Source organism: Simochromis diagramma, unplaced genomic scaffold (assembly GCF_900408965.1).
Source record: "Simochromis diagramma unplaced genomic scaffold, fSimDia1.1 OVJJ01000413.1, whole genome shotgun sequence".
In the NCBI taxonomy this organism is placed as follows: Eukaryota; Metazoa; Chordata; class Actinopteri; order Cichliformes; family Cichlidae; genus Simochromis; species Simochromis diagramma.
In genome coordinates, this window is record NW_024386948.1 from 2,314,063 (window position 1) to 2,335,122 (window position 21,060).

The 21,060-nt window shown below is 43.2% G+C and overlaps 1 protein-coding gene across 2 annotated transcripts in view; it reads left to right on the top strand.

Annotated features, from left to right (window-relative positions):
• The window catches only part of pard3ba (par-3 family cell polarity regulator beta a), a 191,113-nt gene that overhangs the window by 136,848 nt on the left and 33,205 nt on the right, over positions 1-21,060 (top strand). For both annotated transcript variants that reach the window (XM_040038425.1, XM_040038424.1), the window contains exons 20-22: positions 198-308; positions 634-924; positions 14,731-14,842. In XM_040038425.1, coding sequence (XP_039894359.1) covers positions 198-308; positions 634-924; positions 14,731-14,842 — 514 coding nt within the window. The remainder of the gene's footprint in view (positions 1-197; positions 309-633; positions 925-14,730; positions 14,843-21,060) is intronic.

Genomic DNA, 21,060 nt, shown 5'->3' on the forward strand with positions numbered 1-21,060 from the left:
TTTCATGTTGTGTGAGCCTCTCCGCCTCTTTCATCAACTCGTGCATGCTCTGTTAACTGAGTGAAGTGTGTTGTTTCATCATTAAAGTCTCCAAAAGGATACTAAAGCCCATAAACCGTCCTTTCAGAATAAGAGCACCACGGTTTTATCTGCCTGAGGCTTTGAGATGATCAAATTCACCCTCTTGTCGTTTCCAGGTTTGGCAAGAAGAAGGAAGACAAGAGCAAAGATGCAGCAAAAGCTTCAAAGAGCAAACTGGAGGCACTGAGTGAGGAGGAGCTGGACAGGATCCCCGATGACAGAGATGGGTATGAATCACAAAAAAACCCCAACAACAACCAAAAAATTGACATTCTGTGTGTTGTTGTTTTATTATTATTTCATAGTCGAGGGTGTGATAACAGAGCGGCTTACAACATGTACAGTAGAATAATAATAGACCAGCATTTGTCACAGTAGTAAAGTGCTGCGATTGGCATCTTACCTGACAGCTCTGATGCGCCCACCTGCTCCTCCATAACAACTGCTCAGCCGAATGTCTGTCACAGAAGAAGAATCACAGGGAAAATGTGTAAAACGTGTATTTTTGCTGCGCCTGTGCTCCTGTGTAACGCCTCTCCTCCTTGCTGACAGCTTCGACCCGCGTTACGCCGAGGTCCAATCCGGCCCCGCCACCCCTGACCCGTCCTCCCTCCCTGACGTGGAGGACGATGACAGCGACCCAAACTACGCTCGCATCAACAACTTCCGCCAGCCGCCCTCGCCGCAGTCGTACATCAGCCGTACGCCCTCCCCCGCAGTACCAGCCGGGGTGTCCGGCCCGCAGCAGGCGCCCTTCGAGGACATCGACGGGCTCTACGCCAAGGTGAACAAGTCCAGAGCTCCGCCTGCTTCACAGACCCAGCAGCAGAATCAGGCAGACAGGTGAGAGAGGGACACGGTGGAAAAGTGCTAGATTTAAATAAAATGTTCTCTTAATTTGAGCTCGCAAGTACGATATTACACATCTCTGTGTTTTAAATGCATGTTTGGCATTTGCACCTGTGCTTCTGCACCGAGTTGCGATTTCAGTGTACAGGTGGAGTCACACAAGGTCACTGGCCATGGTTTGATTGGCGTAAGTGAGAGAATATTTACACAAATCTACATTCACGATCTGCTAAACTGAGACATGCATAAAACATGAAGGCATGGTTACACGGTAACAGCATGCATTTCATTCTCTGTTGTCTTTTCTATAGATTTGACCTTTCATAATCTTTAAAACGTATGCAATATCATTTTTCTGTGACTGTTAGGACAGCTGGCTACAATCAATTGATACGTCACCTTTTACTGCCACGGATGGTTTCAACATATTTTCCTTTTAAAATGTTTGCTAAGAATTAAATGGGTGTCGAGATTATGCTTCTCTTGCTCCCAGCCACGCTCTTATCTGTTTGGGAACTTGCTGGTTAGCGTCTGGGGAGCAGCTGCCAGTATTTTGTGGGCTTCTGTGAAGCCAATGGACACCTGGGTCAAGATTTCAGTTTCCCCCCTCTGGCAGCTGTTTTTAGTAACACTTAATTCAAGTAGTGATTAATTAATTTGAAGTAGTGCCTAAATTCTGGGTTTTCTACCAGAAAAGATTTCTTGGTAATTTTCCATAAAAACATCTATTTTCCAGCTATTTTCCAAGAAAGTAGACACACCTTCCCCGTAGACTCTTTTTGAAAGTTATACATTGATTGTGAAAGGTTATAAAAAATAATAAGTTAGATTTGGTTTTGTCATTACATAGTGAAAATTATGAGCATTTATGGGGGTTTTTTTCTTGTTAGTTGGTCAGAGAGAACAGTCGGTATCACATTTATATTGCTAAAGTTGAATAATTGAATATCCATCATACACATCAACATAATGAATATTAAACAAATATGTTTTTTAAAACCCTGAAACCTAAAAAAAAAAAACCTCAGTGACCTTCATTCACCCCATATTACACCACTTGCCCCAAAAAGTACAGCATATAATGTAAGATGGGACAATATCTTTTGTTTTTCTGCTAAATTACTTAAAGTTACTTTCAGTGTAATCATTTCTTTTTTCATGCCCTTAGTTGTTGGCTTTATTTTAAAGTGTTACACTGTTTCCCTATTCCTGTTTTCAGCTGCTGCGCTAAAAGGAGGCAAATAATGCCACAGTGGTTCATCTCCCTTCTAATCCTATCCCTTGCTTCCTCTGCTCCGGGTTTTCTTCAGCCAACGCTAGCACAGTTTCCACTGGTACCCTCCAGCTCAACAGCATCGATCGCAGTCATTGTTAACCCAGACCCCAACTAATACAGTATAGCAATCTTACTCACGATCCACATGTTTCGTAAAGATTTAATGCCAGATGCTCTTCCTGACTCTACCCTCTCCATTTATCTGGGCTTGGAATTTGCACTAGGAGTACACTGGCTTGGGAACCAGAAAGCTTATGGTACCAAAAATCATGTCTCTTGTCTAAAAATTCAACATTATTCATATTTAGAAAGATTACATGCCTAGTGACGCGCACAAACACAGGGTCCAGGTGCAGCGGTACACTTCCCTGAAAGCATAAGGTTGCCTCTTCTGAGCCCTCTATTCAATTTAATGTTATTTCAATTTCAAGTCACCAGCTGTATCCTTGTCTGTTCATGCTTGGCACTAAAATCATGCAATCTGGATCGGACACCTCTTGACATACATGCAAAACAAATACAACCAGAATTACTTGAGACAGTTTGAGGAGGCCATGGGTGCCATATGATGAATACTGTGATAATTCAAACACTACGTGTTTTTTTTTTCTTTCTTTTAACCATGTGAGGTTGACACCAGTAATGCACTGTACTTCTACTTGAAGCGTTAACTATAGGTCATAATAACAGCTTGAACATTTGATCTACAGTCTCTTGAGATCACCAAAATCAAGTCAATCTCTATAGACTCGCATGTTAAAATGTCCAACTTTACAGTGGAAAAAAGGCATGCTTACAAAAACTGTTTAAACTTGATGAATGCTTAAAGTCAGATTTATGTGGACACGAGGCGGCTGTAGCTGGTAGCTGTCTGCTGGGGCTTCACCTCTGTTAATTTGAGTCGCTGCACTGGACTTCTCGACGACGTGCCGTTTTTTTCGGGGGGATTTTTAATGCAATTGTCTGGCATATAATATGGCTAACTCTGCTTTTAATTTTATTACCAGGCCATCCAAGAAGTTAGTGCTCCCATACAGCCTATGGATGCACCTTGCATTAGCTACCACTCAACATTCTTATCCAATTGTGGTCAGATTTGGCACCAAAAATCCAAATTGGCTTGCCAAAATGCTAACACCGAGCCTTCAGAGTCGGGCTTCACAAACCAGTGGCTCACGTCTCATTAGGTCTATCTAATATCTATCTCATACACTTCTACATGAGTTCAGTCAAGTTTGCCCATTAAAACCTGCCTGTCTGAGATGCTAAGCATCACTCTAACCTCACAGTCATTGAATTTTATATTATTGCAGTGCTGGAGCTTGGTTTATGTGCCAATCCAATTGATATCCTAAAACATTTTATTTTTCCAACATGAATGGATCTATATCTATGCGCAGAAATAGGAATTGTGCAAGTTGCAGTGTTTTGAGAGGCATTTAAAGTAGTTTAATAATAAAATGTACTTTAATTTGAGTAAAACGCGTCCTTTGCTGTAATATTTGGTTGTCAGAGCCCCTCATTGTTAGTCTAACAAAGGGCCCATGCTTTCAGAAATGCACTGCTTATCAATGTTGTCATTCGTTCCATATTATATATTATTACCGCTGCAGTTTTGAGAACCGTAACTTTCAGCTGCTTTTTGTATTTGAGAGAGGGAAAAAAGGAGAAACTCTAAAGAGGATTCTAATGCAAATTTATCATTTCCCGTATGAAATAATACAGGCCATATTAAAAACTTCCCTCAACTTAAACTCTCTGACAGAAAATTACGATTGACTTGCAAATCAAAAACTAAGCCCCAGACACCCAATCTCATCCAGGGAAGAAAAAAAGAGAGAGAAAGAGAAAGGGATTGGACATGGAAGGGGAGACAGATGGGAAATGGGAAGATGGGACAGACGGAGGGAGAGAGACGAGAAAAAGCAGGGAAAGAGGGGAGAAAACGATGGAGCCAAAGTGGAGAGAAAAACACGCCGGGCAGAGTAAATTCGAGAGAGAAGAAGTGACAGAGGAGAGGATGCAGACAAAAGAGGAGGAGGGATAATTAGCCACAGTCTAGCAGCCTGACAGATCTGTTAGACCACTTTAGCTCTTATCCACTAGTGGTGGGTACTTCATTACCAGCCTGTTTTCTCCCTCTACTCTTTCTCCCTCAGTTTCTCTCACACTCGGTGTGTCACATATCCATTCTCGCTCCTCTGTTTTGCTCCTAATGTATATTAGACTTTAGCATTAACATGATGGATGAGAGGAGTCTTCTTTGGCTTGTTAACTCTGTGTGAGAGGGTGTCTGTAGAGACAAAGGGATACAAATAAATGTCTAATAATGTAGTTAGAGGACAGCCATACTGCACATGTTCATAATAATTCAATTAATTCATCTCCATCCTACAAGGTAAACCCCTCGTTCATTTTTTCGCCTTATTTATTGTATTAGTGATCAGTAATAATGAGACAATGTTGGCAAGCTGTCGTATGTCATTGTACTATTAGGAAGTCAATCAGAATATCAAAATAAAGAATGAACTTAATAACAAGTACGGGATGAGGACTACTGGAAGTCTGGCTGCTACTCGTCTGCCCGCTGTCATAGTGCTTCATTTTTCTCATTTATGTGACAGATAGTGACCAACAATGGCCGTTCCAGGCAATAAGGAGGATGGGAGCGGGAATGACATGCGACACAGGTCGATGGCCATCATTAATTTACCCTATGAAATGTAAATCATCTGCAGATACATTCACTCTTTGCTCCTGTTTGAGTAGCTGCAGGGCTGCATGTCAAAGTTGAAGCTACAGTATATTTAAAGCTATCTATGATACTTTGTGTGTGATGACACCCTCATCACGTTGACATCAGTGCATGATTAGAACTGCGATAAAAACTTTTAGCGTGAAATGCCCGCTTCCACTTCAATATGTGTCACAGGGGTTATCTGATTAATTTTTTAAAGTCGCTCCTTTATGGGGGGAAAAGGGCTCTGTTTGTTTGTTTTACACACGGGACCAATAAGGAGTGTTTCCTTATTTTAACCCAGACATCACACAGAACATGCAGTAAAAACAACAGACTGACTTCTCAAAAATCACAAAACACCAGCTTTGTTTTACAAAGCCCTGGTAGAGAAGCTATTACAGCCTCAAATGTTTATATAATGCAACTTTATGGTTACGTCTCTACTGTCATGATGACCGTCTGTCATCCAAGAGTGCAAAGACGGCTCACTCTCCGGGCTTTTAAGGGAACAGTATTGTTCTTTTTAAAAGTGCTTTAAGAAGTTCACAGTGCAGTAAAAAGCAAGTGTGAAGTGCAGGCTTTTGTTATTAGCTCTGTTGAAACCCATATTTTTTTTAGTTAAATGAATCTAATAACTTTTATTTCATTGTTTAATACGTTTAAAAAAAAAAAAAAAAAAAAAAGTTTAGTGAAAAATATCCAGTGAAAACTTTTTGATCACCAGTTTATTTTGTTTCCCCCCCAAAAAACCTTGCATATGTTCAAATGTTTTTATGTTGTATGGTTTTTACTGATAAATCATTGAGTTGACCTTAAGACCATGGTTGATGTAAGCTAAATGTTACTGGATTGTTATCATGACCTCAGAGATCTACAAACTTTTATCATAATCCATTCAAGACTTTTTGAGCTACCGTGTTTACAAACACGCGAACACATCATGATTAAACATGCAACTATTTTGCTGGTAATAACTGAATGGTAAATGGTAAATGGCCTTTATTTGTATAGCGCTTTACTAGCCCCTAAGGACCCCAAAGCGCTTTACACAACCAGTCATTCACCCATTCACACACACATTCACACACTGGTGATGGCAAGCTACATTGTAGCCACAGCCACCCTGGGGCGCACTGACAGAGGCGAGGCTGCCGGACACTGGTGCCACCGGGCCCTCTGACCACCACCAGTAGGCAACGGGTGAAGTGTCTTGCCCAAGGACACAACGACCGGGGCTCGAACCGGCAACCTTCCGATTACAAGGCGAACTCCCAACTCTTGAGCCACGATCGCCCTAGTTATTATTCAGTAATAACTGAAATGAGTAAAGAAAATCAACAGCCTATTTATGTAAGTTAATTCATAATTTTATTGAGGGGGTTATGTTGGTTGGGTCTGATTATTGGGAGGGGGGGCATAACCCCCCTGGAAATCACGCCCCTGCACAAATGCCACCAAAAACATAACCTCCTTGGGGAAGGTTATCAATCGAATCTGAATTATGACAAAACTAGTAGCTATAGAGAGATCTAGCTGTTTGTTTTCAGGTTATCACATACCTGCAGCGACAGACAGTAGAAAGATTCGCAAACGTTTCCAAAGCCGATGAAAGCAGCGGGCCGGAGACGGGATCAATAAGGATCTAACAGCTAATAATAAATGTGTCCGTCACTTAAGATGTGTCATTCATAATCTACAGGTTAATAATTAAACCATACCTTGTTACTGAATTCCATGAAAGCGTGAATAGATGCCTCCCCCTTAACTCCTAATAGGATGTGGCAGCTTTAATTAGCAAAGCAACTATCAATACACAGCTGCCGGGGTGAGATTGTGTGTCACATCAAGTGTTTTGTGTCTCTTCCGTGAGTGTTGTGGTCATGTTGAATGAAACAGGGACGAGCTTTAAAGTAAACGTGACCCACGTCTGGATGAAATCGTGTTTGTTGCTTACAGGAGAGAACAATTAACTTTCCCAACTGGGACTGTTGTGGAGGGCTGCACCAATAAGCTGAACTGCTACTGTTAGGGCCTCGTTTTAGCCTTAAATGTTACAAACAATGCTACAAATCTCATCTCTGTAAAGGGCTTCAGTCACCTGTGTTGTCGTTTTCAGTATGAACTAAAGAGGTATTGTGCGTTTAAGCAGTTTTCCTTTTTGTGATCTAGAGTTGTGGTAATAGACGAGAGTTTTCCTTTAAATACAGTAGCAGCGTCACTGAGATCATATAGTACATACAAAAGGCGCACATGCACTTTCATAACTGCTTTTCTTTCTCATTTTTTTGGGTAAAGTCTGCACATCTGTTAAAACATGTGTTGCTGGTCATGAGGTTGGAACCTCTGTGCCTTTTATTCACACACATAAACGCACACACACAGTCAGAAATAGACGCACACACACAGCCACCCACATGTAATATTTCTGTGAGAAAGCCCAGCGTAACCTAGCAACATTTCTGTGTGTGGTCCAGTGGGTTTTATCCACACAAAATCACAGGTGTAAGCTCGTTTATTGCGTTTGTGTTTCTGTAAGTTGAAGCGCAAACAGGCCTGCTTCTGACTTTTTAGACCTTCTGCTCCTACAAAGTAGTTCCTTTTTAAGTAGTTGCATGTGACATTCTTATTAAAACCTCAGTTTTAATGATACTTCCCAAAAATATGATTTATAAAGAAATATGAAATCCTTAAGCTAATTTATCTAGTTGATTTTGGAGGTTGGTGTGTATATATATAAATGCTTCGTTGTCATCTGAGACATGCCGGTGCCCCCTCCCCTCAACTTCCTGTCAAGGCCCCTCAGCGGTGGACTTCCAGCACTGTCTCCCTAATTCGCTGTCGGACATTTTCATTAGACCTCCGATGGCAGGTGTGTACGCTGATGAGCGTCGCATTCGATTAGAGCTGTGCTAGAAGCTGACCTGTGGAGAAAAAAGGTTGGCTATGCTTGTCAAATTTTATTAGCCAGGAGGCAGTCTTTGTAGCTGGAGCAAGAAAGATGAGATGAAAGAGGAGTGAGAAAGAACAGGAGGCCAAAGAGCAGAGATGTGAAGGCTCGTGAGGGGTTGTGTCGTAAATTGCGACACTGTGCTAAGAACGGGGAGACGAGGCTAAGTAAACGGCGCGTTGCTGCCGTGGTTGGAGCAGTGGCATGAGGATTACATGCCTCTAGGTTTACTTGGTACTGTGGCAAACTGGAATGCTCAAATCACTCCAGACAAGCATGAGTAATTGTTGAAATATTTTGGGAAAAGTGCTACACGCGCTGTTGGATATAGAAATGTTACGTCTTTTTTTTTTTTTTTTTTTAGCAATGCCATGAATAGCACTGGTTTCCTTGCACACTCTGAATATTGGTGCGATAGAGGAAGCAGTTTTATTCTGCTACAGGCGGAAGCAGCGTTAAAGAGGTGCAAAGCAGACTTTATATAATGAGACTGCTCATTAAGACAAATGCTGAAATTTACCTTTTCTGTACAGCAGAAAACAGAAGCAGAAAAATGCAACTTCTTGTGTTCTGCCGAGGATTTTAGCCGCCCGACAGCATCTGCCTGAAGTAGACTTCTAGTTGAAAACAACACTTCATTAGTGTGTACTCCATATTAAGACCTTTGTGTCTTTTTTATTTGTGATCTATCTAAGCCAGGGGTGGGCAATCTCAGTCCACGAGGGCCGGTGTCCCTGCAGGTTTTAGATGTGTCCTTGAACCAACACAGCTGATTTAAATGGCTAAATTAGCTCCTCAACATGTCCTGAAGTTCTCCAGAGGCCTGGTAACGAACTAATCATGTGATTCAGGTGTGTTGACCCAAGGTGAGATCTAAAACCTGCAGGGACACCGGCCCCCGTGGACTGAGATTGCGCACCCCTGATCTGTTAAAATGTTTCCTGTTGCTCTGTTCTCTGTGGTCAGTTACATAGAGTAAGCAGCCTGTTTTACTGGAGGCTAGTTTCAGATTGTCAGTTAATCAATTTATTGTTATCATTACCACGCGCTTGTCTAACAACAGAAAACAGATGCATGGTGAGTAATGTGTTTGTTGAGCAGGATGCTGGGGGTCATCGAATTAATTTGGACTTCCGAAAACCTTTTTTGTTTTTTGTTTTTTGGCAGGGGGGCATTGTTGGCTTTTGACATGTATGCATAGGCTGAGCTGTGATCAGTGTAACCAAAAGCATCTTCTTCTCCACCTTATTTAATTTTATTTGTATATTTATAACGTCAAGATATTAAAAAACAATAACCGGTGCTGAATTACTGGATTTTTGAAGAGCCTTCGCACTAGACTAGACTGCCACGGCCTTTGACCTCCGCTGTCTCCATGCCTGTCCAAATAGAGGTGTCGTGGGTAAAGAATAAGATCATGGAAGCAAATTAGCTTTCTCCCAAGTGTGTCTGTGTTCTCCTTAAGGTGAGGACTTAACCCACTGGTGTGGGGCTGGGACTAAAGCAGGGTCATTTGAGCTGGTTAGGCGAACCGACTAAGATGCCTCCTGGATGCCTCATAGGTGAGATGTTTTTTGGCAGAACCAGCCCAGAGGAGACCCTGAGGCTGACCTGAAAATGCTAGCAAGATTACATCTGTATCAGAGCTATCTTCACAGAAGAGAGAGCTTTTTACTGGCGCTCAGACATCCTGGACAGTTGAAGGTGGATGGGTGCAGAGATTGATTGTTACCATCTTTCTTAGTATATCAACTTCATTATGGGTTAAAAAAAACCAGTCTGAGTTACTCTTGTATGTATTAGTACTCAGTTTCAGGTTTCAGTAAGAATCAGTGTAACTGATAGAAAATGAATGTGTTCCATTGGTTGTGGTTCTTTAGGGCAAAAGTAAAAGGAGGAAAAAACTCTGTTTTTCCGTTGCTTTTAGTTTGGAGCACCAATGAGTTTCTGTCTGAGTCTGTTTCCAATATTTCACCAGGAAGCCAAACATTGACCATGCACTTTGAAGTGTGCTTACCTCCAGCATGCAAGCAGCAAAGAAAAGCCTGCCCGTCTGAGCTCTTTTCCCCCAGTGCGTTGTGTTAAAATCAGCTGGCCCCTGCAAGAAGAAGTCGCCAAACCAGCCGGTGGCAGTGCACACTTCCTAATTAGTCTGCCCTCACACTGGCTAACACCACAGGATAGTTGCTTTTCTCACACATTTTCTCCCGCTTGCTTTCCTATCACCGGTGCTTCTGTTCTCTCGGCCTAGTCCCCCTGTTCGTGCTTTTACTCCTTTTCCAAGTTGCCATCTCAGTCTTTATGTTGCTGTTTACTTCTGCTCTCATTCTGTCGTCTGACGCAGCTTTCATTTCCTGCTACTGTGTCTCATCTTCTCCCTCTCTAGTCTCCATCTCCGTCCTCCTCCAGTTTTCCCTTCTCACAGCACTGTTAGATCAGTCTGTGTAGTCAGGTACTGTGAAGTATGCATGGGATAAAGTATTTGAACGAGATGTAACTTAAATGATGTCAATTTTCTGTACTTGAGTTGATATGGCAAAATAACACTTTAGACTGCAACAAAGCAATAAATCCATAAAGTCTTTACATGTCGGTCACTTAGACTGAACATTATTGTACAAATGGCAGAAAATCACTACAAAACTCTGGTTCCTCACATAATGAGAACCCGTGCCTTTGTTTTAAACCAGTCATTCACCTGGTTTTATTTTTCACTACGCAATACTCGCTAACTAAAGAAACATGAGAACACAACAATAGTCTCAACCACTCAATACACCCTCTGTGTGTATTTCTCAGACAGAGAAACCCATTTGATGTGTATTTGCACTCAGAAAGTTCTGCAGAATCCCAACCAACCAACCGACTTACTTCTGCCACTTTTCTGGGTGTGGGTCATAGGACCAGCAGTTTAAACAAGAATGCCCACACCTCCTTTCTCTTCCACCACCTCCCCCACTTTTTCTAGAGACCATCAAGGTGTTCACATAACCTCTCCAGTGTATCCTGGCTCTGGTGCGGGGTCTCCTAGCAGTTGAAGCGCCCCTTGGAGACAATCAGGAGGCATCCTGATCAGGTGCCCAAACCACCACAACTGGCTTCTTCTAATGTGTAGGAGTAGCAGGTCTACTGGGCCCCTTCCAAATGACAGCACTTTCAGAAAGAGGAGTCCTGTGAAGTAGATGATCATGGGCTTTTGTTACCTTACCTGGATTGATACCCCAATCTGGAGCCAGATCTGGGAAGAGTGCCTGGTGGCTAGGGGTACAGTAGGCTTAGCCTGAACAAGCCACATGGACCAGGACTTATGTGGATCAAGCCGCAGCCCTCGGTGGACCCATCCCCGGTTCCGAAAATTGTTTCTGCAAATGTACCTATGTAAATTTAAAGTCAACCTTAAAGTTGGCCACCATTGTTGATTTTTTTGTCTGCTTATGATTTTTTGCACTGCTGCAAAAAATCCTCGTGTTCCTCGTGGATCGCTCCATAGAAGTCCCCGTTTAAACAGAGACCCTATGATTTAAGTTTCATGTTAGAAAAGAGAATGAAGGCACTGTGAGCCAAATGTTCTCTCTGGTCTTTTAGGATGTTACAGTAGAACTCCCCAGTGACAGTCTGACACTTTGAATGTCAGAAAAATGATATTCATGCTTGTTGTGTTATTATGAACCTTGGCTCAGGAGAGTGCAGGCTCTTCCACTGAAGACTGCCATTCGGTCTATGTTGTAGCAGCACAGAGAGCTCACAGCAGCTGTGAAATCATAAACGTCCGTGTGGTCAGATCAGGACTTCTAGGATGGGATCCAAATGTAGCAGGAGCACTGGGTGTGGAGCAGCACTTCACAAGGACTCAAGCTTCAAGGGCCAAATTTAATTTGGGAATGTTTCTTCAGTTTCCTTTCCTTTCTTTCTTTCTTTCTTTGTAAGAAAAAAGGCAGTCGAAGTCATTTGAGTAATGCTAGGCAACAGTACATGATGGGCGAGGCTGAGTGACTTTTCAAATAACCACAGACGCAGTGTTGCTTCTCTAATTAAGCCATAAATAATAGAAAAGTTCATAAAAGGTTTTCCCAGATTACTTCAAATCTGAGGAATGCCAGCCCTGTTTCTCAACTGGAGGGTAACTCATTTCAGTGCCTTGATGTCATTAACAGTCCTGTGTCACATTAGAGAAAAACTGTGCTCGCTAAGGCTTAGAACAACTGAGCTGAATGGCTGTGGCCTCGGGCCGGCAGACTGCAGCAGTTATTAGCTGCTGATGACAACGGGGTAGCCTACCTGTCCGTCTCTCTTAACACACGTATATAGGACAGGACAAGCAAATGTGCGTGCGTGTACAGCCACTCATTAATCCCTCTGAACCTCTTCTTTCACTGTTTGGAAAGCAGCCTGCTCGAATTGTCAGCCCATCAAACCGCTACTTCACAAACCTCCAGCCTCTCCTGCACCCCCCCCGCACCCATCCACCCTCATCTAATGTTTTATCCAGAATCAGCGTCTGTCTTCAGCCATTAATATGATAATATTTGGCGTTGTCAGTGATGGAGGCCGCGGCATAATGAGATAATTACAGTGTTGTTTCATTTGGAGAGCGACACGCACGCTCAATCAAAATGGCAGGCCTAATTACGGGCCCAGGGATTGGCTAATGGGATCGCTAGAAGAGGGGTGGCATGAAAAGGGAAAAAAAAAAAAGTCTTAACTTGGCCGTGTGCATTTATTCTCCACGGGTCTGTTTGTTTGTGTGTTTGCGTGATGGGCGGCAGAGGGTAAGACTACTAAAAAGCTAGCAGTAAGTGAATAAAAAGAAAAATGCAAGAGATGAAGTGTGAATATCTTAATAGCAAGGTTGTCTGTGGGACACTTGGGGGGGAAACTGAGATGAGTATTGATTAACTGTGCATTGAAACCAGCCATTAAACCAATCTGAAGAAGCAACAATTAGTGCGGTACTGGGAGTAATGCCGCCTCAGATATCCATCTTCATAAAACGGAAGCATCTGCGCTGGCGTTTCATAACAGCACGGAAACTTTCGGAAAGTTCTTTTCCTCACGGCAGCAAGTTAGGATCGAGTTTTGCGCCCAAAGTGTTGACAGGGACTCGTTGGCAGAGGACGCACGCGCGCACAGAACAACGACAACAACAGTGCGCATACCAACATACTGACACGGGAGTGTGTGTGTGTGTGTGTGTCTGTTTAGGCATCTTTGTGGGGACCAGAAATTGGAATGTTACCATACTTGTGAGGACCAAACATCACTTATGAGGACACAAGTGCCGGTCGTCACGAGTTTGAAGGCATTTTTGAGACTTAAAATGTGGTTTTAGTGTCAGTGTTACAGTTAGGTTATGGTTAATTTTAGGCTGAGGGTTAGGATTAGGTATTCATTTTTGATGGTTAGGGTTAGGGTAAGCGGCTAGGGAAAGCATTATGTCAATTAGATGTCCTCACTGCGATATCAAAACGAGAATGTGTGTGTGTGAGAGAGAGACTCAGCTTTCTCTCCCCCTTAAGTTGAAGACATGTATACCCAGGCACAATCACATTGTCACTGTGTGTCCCGCATACCAAATTATAAGGATCAATCACCCGTTTGTACATTACAGATATTTGGTGTACACACACACACACACAGAGACACCGTCTCAGCCTGATTTTCTAATTAAAGGCAGGGTCACAAGAGAGACTTAAACACGTAATCTATGTACTTCACTAATGAACCTCTGCCTCTCGCGCACACTCTCCCTCTCTCCTTTGCTCCGGTTTGGTCTAATGGTCTGCCTGGAGGTCAGACCATTAGACGGCGTTACACACGTGTAATAAAGGGTGCGTGGGAGTTTTGTCGGACAAAAAGGTTGGCCTCTGAGGGCATTCGAGTTTTACAGATGTGTGGGGTGGTTTTGAAGGAAAGTTGCTCTTCCTATTCTGTTTTTCCCTCCCGAGTTTGAACACCTTCTCAAGGCGTGTATCTCCCGAGGACATAGAAATGGCAAACGAACTGCATATCAGTGTCAATATTAGATACCCGTTCCCACTGCAGCCAGTAAACACAGATAAACGACAGCACTGTGTCGCACTTTGGTAGCACATCCCGAAGGATTGTGCTCGCTCAGGCGCAAACCGTCTGTTGCCTTTGGTGTGCGCGCGCGTCCTCACGCTTGTTTGTGTGCGCCCGACTCTGTAGTGCCAGGTGTGTGAGGCTTATCTGGCATTAAGGTCCAGTGAGCATGATGATGTTTCTCTTTAAGTTTTGTCCCCATTCTGTCTCGTTCATATCTCCTCGCTGGCAGTCGCTTGCACTTTTGTGGGGCCTATGTATTCTTCTTTTTTGTTTTTTGCCTTTTGGTGACCTCTAGGTCTGGTTCGGCCTCACCTTTTGGGTGGTTGATTTGTCTGTATCTGAATCCGGGATGGCACCTCGTTGCTCTTTGTGACATCAGAGTGAAAAGACAATAAACGTGAAATGTTTCAGCTCCGTTTCTCTCCGCTGCGGTTTTCTCTGTCAGCTGAAGAAAGTTCAACAGAGGCACTGATGTCTTTGTGGATATTTTCTGTCTTGCCCGTCAGTCTTCCTGTGCAGTCAGGGCTTGTCATCATGAAGCCAAAGAACATCGGCGGCTTTAACAAAAGATTAAGCTGAATATGTTCCACCTGCCTTCTTGCTTCACTTCTGAATTCCCACCTGTGTTGGATGCTCGGCTCTTCATCCTGCAAAGCAGATTTAAAAAAAAAAAAGATTTTTTTTTTTTGTCTTATTTAGTTTTTTTTGTTGCTTCTCTCCACAATAGTGTGTGTTTGCGATTATTAACCCTTCCTGTTGTGCTCGTCTCTGCAGTGATCAGCGTCTCCATGGAATGCGCAGGGAGTACACGCAAGCCCGAGCCGCCCCGGGTTACGAGGAGCTAGACGCCGCACGGCGCCGAATCCTGGAGTATGATCCAAACCGGGTGAGTGTGCGTGCTTTTTTGGGGGGTGTTGTAGTTGGTTTAAACTGGACACCAGTTTAGAAGATGGTGAAATGAAGAGTGTATGTCTGTGTGTGCTTGTTTCCAAAGCACTCCTGAGAGACCACTGTGTTTTCCCGTGTGTCGTTCTCAGGCTGGTTTCAGCTTCTTGTTAACATTTGAGGGGCCTGTGTGCCATCGAGGAGCTGCCCACTTTCCTCTTCATTTGGTATATGGAGAGATCTATTAGACTGGTGACATTTCCATCCCACCTTTCTTTTAGCTCCGCTTTATCTCTTTCTTTTGTTTCCTATTGCTTTTCCTTCTCTCCACCCCTCACCCCCCCTTTTCTGTTCTACAAAGGCCTGAAATCCCTGATTGTTGCCTCTCCCAACCAGACTGCACTGCTAAATGTCCCTGAACCTGTATTGATCCGGCCTGAGGAATCATTTCATTTACCTCTGTACACTCCCAAACTCGGCATACTCGCCATGGAAATCAATAGCCATTTATCAAGCATTTTAAAAAGGGATTTTTTTAATAGCGAGCCCAAAGATGCAGAAAATCACACTTTGATCCAAATCAGAATCGCCGAATCTCGCAACGGCATTTCCACTGAGCGAGATTTGGCTTTCATTAGGTAACGCGAGGAGAGAAGCAGAGGCATCTGGGAAATATGGATTTACTGACTGCATCGCCGCAACAAAATCGTCTGATACAACCGGCCTCCCGCCGCGTTCACGTCCTCACTTGTTGTAGTCTGTGTCTATTGAGCAATGAAGCCCCGTGAACCAGTCTTCATTAGGCACTCTCAGACACACGCCACAGTAGCTGTCTCTGAGGCCCGAGGGGCTTTGTCACTCATTACGCATCCCTATGCAGCATGTGTTTCTGCCTCGGATCACCGTGACTCAGTCGGTACCCAAACTCTGATGCAATTAAAGCGCAGCAAGCATGAGGTGCAACCTCTGATCAGTTTGTTGTTTTTTTTACCCAAAAAGAAGACAGCGGTGTCCACAGCAGAAACCAGCAGTGGCTTTCTCCCCTGAGGAGACTGATAATGAAACACTGCACTTACCAGCACACACACACACGTAGTGCGAATAGACACAGGAAAACATCAAGGAAATTCTAGTGAGAACATAAAAAAAAGAAGATATTGGCAGGATATTTTGATTCATAACATGATGATATATAACTACATTCACAGACATCGATTAAGCTTTTATGGAGTATATTGCTTGAGTGCTTAGTTCTTATATTTCTTTCTTTCAAGTTCAGATCTATCAGAAACCCCTTTCCTCACACTCAGACGTACGGCTGTTTGCACAGATTTCCTGCACTCTGCTTTAACCTCTCCTTTGCACTGAAGTTGCTTCTGTTTGCTCATGAAACTTCTGCTCTCTGATTTTCCTCCTTTTCTTTTTGTGGCACACAGGTTATGTTTGATGGCTGAGTGGTTAGAGCGCATGTCAAACACATACCTCTCCCAGAGGAGCGGGTTTCTGCTTCAGTCACTGCTCTTCCCCTGCATCGCTCGTCCAATCTGTAATATAATTCAGTATCCAGTAAAGGTGAAAAACTTAACATAATACTCTTTGGTTTAATAATTAACCAAACTTCAGTACAATCACAGAGACGGTGTGTTTGGCCAATGGAAATGTTCTGTTAGAGATGTAAGATCATCCAAAGTAGACTAAATTATCGAGTAAAGACAATAATGTATTCCCATTAGTTTATGGGACTTGATTTAATCTACTCCAGAGAACACCTCAGTAACCGCTTTAAGTTTCATTTTGTACAAATCTCTTTTATTTTAAATCTAAATCTAAATTCACTGTTTTGAGAAAACAAAAGAATTATCCTCCACTTTAAAATACCAGCATGAGACAAGTGTAAGACATAATTAAGCCCTGTTGTGTTTATGTTGTTCACTTTCGGGAGCTGAAAAAAGTTGATCAGCAGTGCTTATGTCATGTGATCATCGGGATATATGAAGTGGGAATCACCAGACATCTCACAATACGATGTCCGCTATTACATTTGCACTCAGCACCGTCCGGTTCTATAGTAATATTACTAAAGCCAGCTGAGTCGAGTTCTCTCGAGTTGTTCTCATTGACAAAGTCTGTATTTATAAATTTGACTGCAATTATTTTCAAACTTTGGACAACGTCTCTGAGAGTGATGGCAGTCATTCCAAGTCTGGCTGCAACTGTTTGCAGAAAGGTTGCAACCTGTGCAATCACCTTGTGGTCAAAAGTGTGCAACACCCTGAAAGTCTGGGCAGCCATTCAGTCACCACGAGCTGCGATTGTTCACAGAACATGAAAAAAAATTACAATCACCGTCCAGCCACCAGTTTAGTTTTATTTCTTTGTTTATTTCAGTAGCTGTAGGGAGCTCGCTGTCCTATCATTAGTTGTGTGACTGAGCCGTTAGCTTGCTCTGAATTAGGCGTAAGCTTTGTCAAGCTAACCGCGTCCAGCGTTGGGTAGTTTTTTGGTTGAGATGATTTAATCTAAGTTTGCTCAGTTCCCGGAATAATAACTAAATAATTAATAATACAATATCAATATTTGGTGTCCCTGTGTCGATACATTATTGCCACGCACAATATTGCAGTTCCATGCTATCTCAGAACCCCCTCCCCCTTCAGGATATTGCTGCACATTCACCTTCTTACCTTACTTTCTCTCTCGATGGTATGGGGCGAGCATAAATACAGAGCGCTTGAGCGTGGCACTCACTCGCTTACAACGGCCTTGTTTTATCAGCCTTTTAGTTGCCACCACTTCTACCACGCCACGCTGCTCTTTTATACTCGGCCCTTTTCTGCAGCCTTGAATGGTTAAAAAGGCTTTCCGAGCTCTCCGCACAAGGCCAGGAGCACACATCTCCTTCTGTCAGCTGTGTGTGTGTTAGAAAGAGAAGATAAGTGTGTCTGTGTGAGTGTGTCTGGGTACCACACTAACCTGAACGCACATAAACAAAAGCAGGAATCAAAGACTATGGTTACAATATCTATTCGTGTCTTTGTTTATTTTAGTTTTTCCCAGCGTGCACGGTTTAGAGGTGGAGTTCATCGCGCGGGTCTGTGTCACTGGCTTTGTGTGTATATGTGAGCACGCCCATGCGGTTAAATCTGGTCTTCAAAAAGGGCTTCGTGTCGCTTTCTCATTTCTTTCTTCTAACCCTGCTTCCTCTGTGTTCCTGTCTGTCTATCTGTCTCTAATTTGACCCGTCCTCCATGTTCCCTGTCTGTGGATAGGTCACACTTGTAATTATGCCAATCACACTGTCCCCACTCTCTCTGTTTTCTCCGTATGCTAATGATAGGCTCCCTTTAATGTCTTGATGGCCAATTAAGCCACAAAAGTACACGAGAAGTTTCTTTTTTTAGACTTCTTTGTTCTGTAAGATCAGTCAGCTGTTGCAGAGACTTCTCTTGACATGGTTGTTTATTATAGTTCGATAAAGGCAATAATATATCAGCTTAACTCGCCGCGCTGCACATGGGCTTATAAATTTGTTGACTCCGCTTGTTGCTACGACACCACTGATGACATCATAATCTAATGATCTAATATTCAAGTGGATTTTGGCGTAAAGCTCTGACTGTGTTGTGTGACATTCAGTTTTGTGATGTGGTGACACTTGAGCTTTCTAGCACGAGACTGTGAAATTCCTACTTCAGCTTGTGTAACAACTCAGTTTAAGCGGCCTAATGTTGGATCGGATCCTCGGGTGTGTTTGGGTTGGTTTCAACACTCTTTTTGTCTGATTGGATCTTTTTTCTTCGATTGTTTTAGGCTGGATGTAAATGACGTGGTTGTTGCACTTGTATTTTGGTCATTTTACTTTGATTATCCTCTAATTTCCTTTCTTGTTTCCTTCTCGTTTGCTCTCGTTCTTTCTTGCTCGACATTGCCATGCATTGTTGAGGACTGTCACCTCACAGCATTTGGTTTCAGTATCTTCAGTTTTAGGGGTTTTATTGGTTTTACAGATGATTCCAATTTAAAATATGTCGTACATGTCGCTAATAAACAAGCAACACAGTCACAAGCACGTCTGAATAATGAAAAACTTATGGAAGAAGAAGAACATTATTAAATTAGTTAAAAATGAATGCTGGATAACTGGTATGATAAGAGGGTATAAAAACAGAGCGCTCACTGTGTAACAGTTTGAGCAGCTCGTTGCCGACATTATAAATGTAACCGCACAGTTGGCTACATCAAAACGAGAAACTCATTTTAAGAAATTCATTGTTATAAAAGTAGAAGAGTGAAAGTGCATCGGTCAGCTCTAGATTTGCTCGGATTAGTTCTCCACACTCTGGACTCTCTGATTAGCTCAGCTATGGTTGTCCGTCTGTTCCACACAGCCAGCAACACGCCCGGTTTTCGTCATATCTAAATGTGCGCACATCCTCTGCACACACGCCATAATTCACACCATGATGGAAAAACCTTTTTTGACAAAAATCATGAAACATGAGATGATGGGGGTTTATTTAAAAACATTTTACAGGAAACTTTTAAAATGCCAGATGATAAAATATGAGACGCTTGGTGGCTCCAGTGTTTAAGTGAATGGAAAAGTGGTTTGTAGTCTAAAGCACTTTGAGTGTTTGAGTACAAAAGCCAGTCCATGTCTAGTTCTCTCTTTTTTTCCTCACTCGTTCTCCCTTTTGGCCTATTTGTTTGCCCCCTAGTGGTTCTTTTTGGATGTCCTACAAAGTCTACAGCTGGTGCACTGACCCAGACCGCTTATTCACCTCATAGGATTGAATGTTCGAGCACTCAGAGTGTCTTTTTCTCTCTCTGTCAGGTTTATTATAATGGAAATGTACATTATAGTGTATGTGACCATGCCAAAATGAATGGTAATGCAGCGTGCCAGAATCCTGTTTGCCCAGTCTAACAAAGACACACAGGCACACATACAGGAGGCGCACACACCCATACACGTACGCAGGAACTCGTGCATCTTATCTTCAACTCGTTACCCTGTGAATCATAAACAACAGCGGCAGCACATGTGACACCTTAATGAACACAGAAGTCCCCGAAAACCACACTCGCGACTACACACTCGGAGTCATTATGAAACACACACGGAAAAACGCTCGCACAAGTCCAGATACGACTTGTCATCCATTGCGCAGCTGCTTTTTTTCTTTTTTTTGTTTTTGTACTTCTCTCTAATGTTGTGTGCACGGACATCCATCACCTTGATGATATTTTAATGTCACATCCTCAGGCTGTCTCAATCTCTCCCCCTCTCTCACTTTTCCCTCTCCCTCCCACACGTCGGCCATCACTTCATAAATAAACCCCCACATCATTAAGTAAACACGCACCAGCCTGTCACGGTGATAGATGGCGTACACACACACTTGCGCGCGCACACACTCGTTCGTGGACGTGTGCGCACACGCATTCAGGCGCTGGTGATGTGCGAGGGCCTCTTCATGCCCACAGGCACAAGCCCCCAGTGGTTTTTGTGCCCATAGTCCTAATGATCTTCACCAGTGAGATGATCTAAAAGCTTACTTTTAGGGGGGAGAAAAAGCACCTCGTTCTAAGAAATAAAGTCAATGGCAGTTGTCAAAGTGTTGCGTTAACAGACTTGCAACTGTATCTGCAGGTTCTGTATCTGTGGGCTGATGTGTAGTTTATTTACTGGAGGCTCCCACTGTGCCTCACTGACTGTCCATCACAGCTTTCACCTGACAAGCGCGCGCTCTTACCGCACACCCTGTGCTATGAACAACTCTGGCCCGCTCTCTCACTCGTCCCGCTGTTCGCCCGCTGCTGGAGACGCTGTGATGAAGGCCTGCAGAAACCTGCTTCTAAACACACAAGGGGGAAGGAGGCCCGAGGGAGCAAATGAATGAGGGAGAGGATGTGAGAGGAGGAGGAGAGTGGCAGCGGGGAAGTGACGGCGCAAGAGAGAACTTTTTTATTTTTATGAAAAACAAAAAGGAACTAAAACTAAGAACATGACAAAGCTGCAGAGCAGAGTCAGAGAGGCTTAAAGAAGCTCCTCAGGGGGAAAATGGGAAGGATGAAAAATAGGACATCTAATAGGAGGAGCTGGATTGGCACGACGAGGAGACAGATGGGATAGAGGAACTGACAGACACATGGAGGCATTGACATAAAAGACTAAAGAATTTGAGCTAAAGAGGAGAATGAAGAAACGATGGTTTG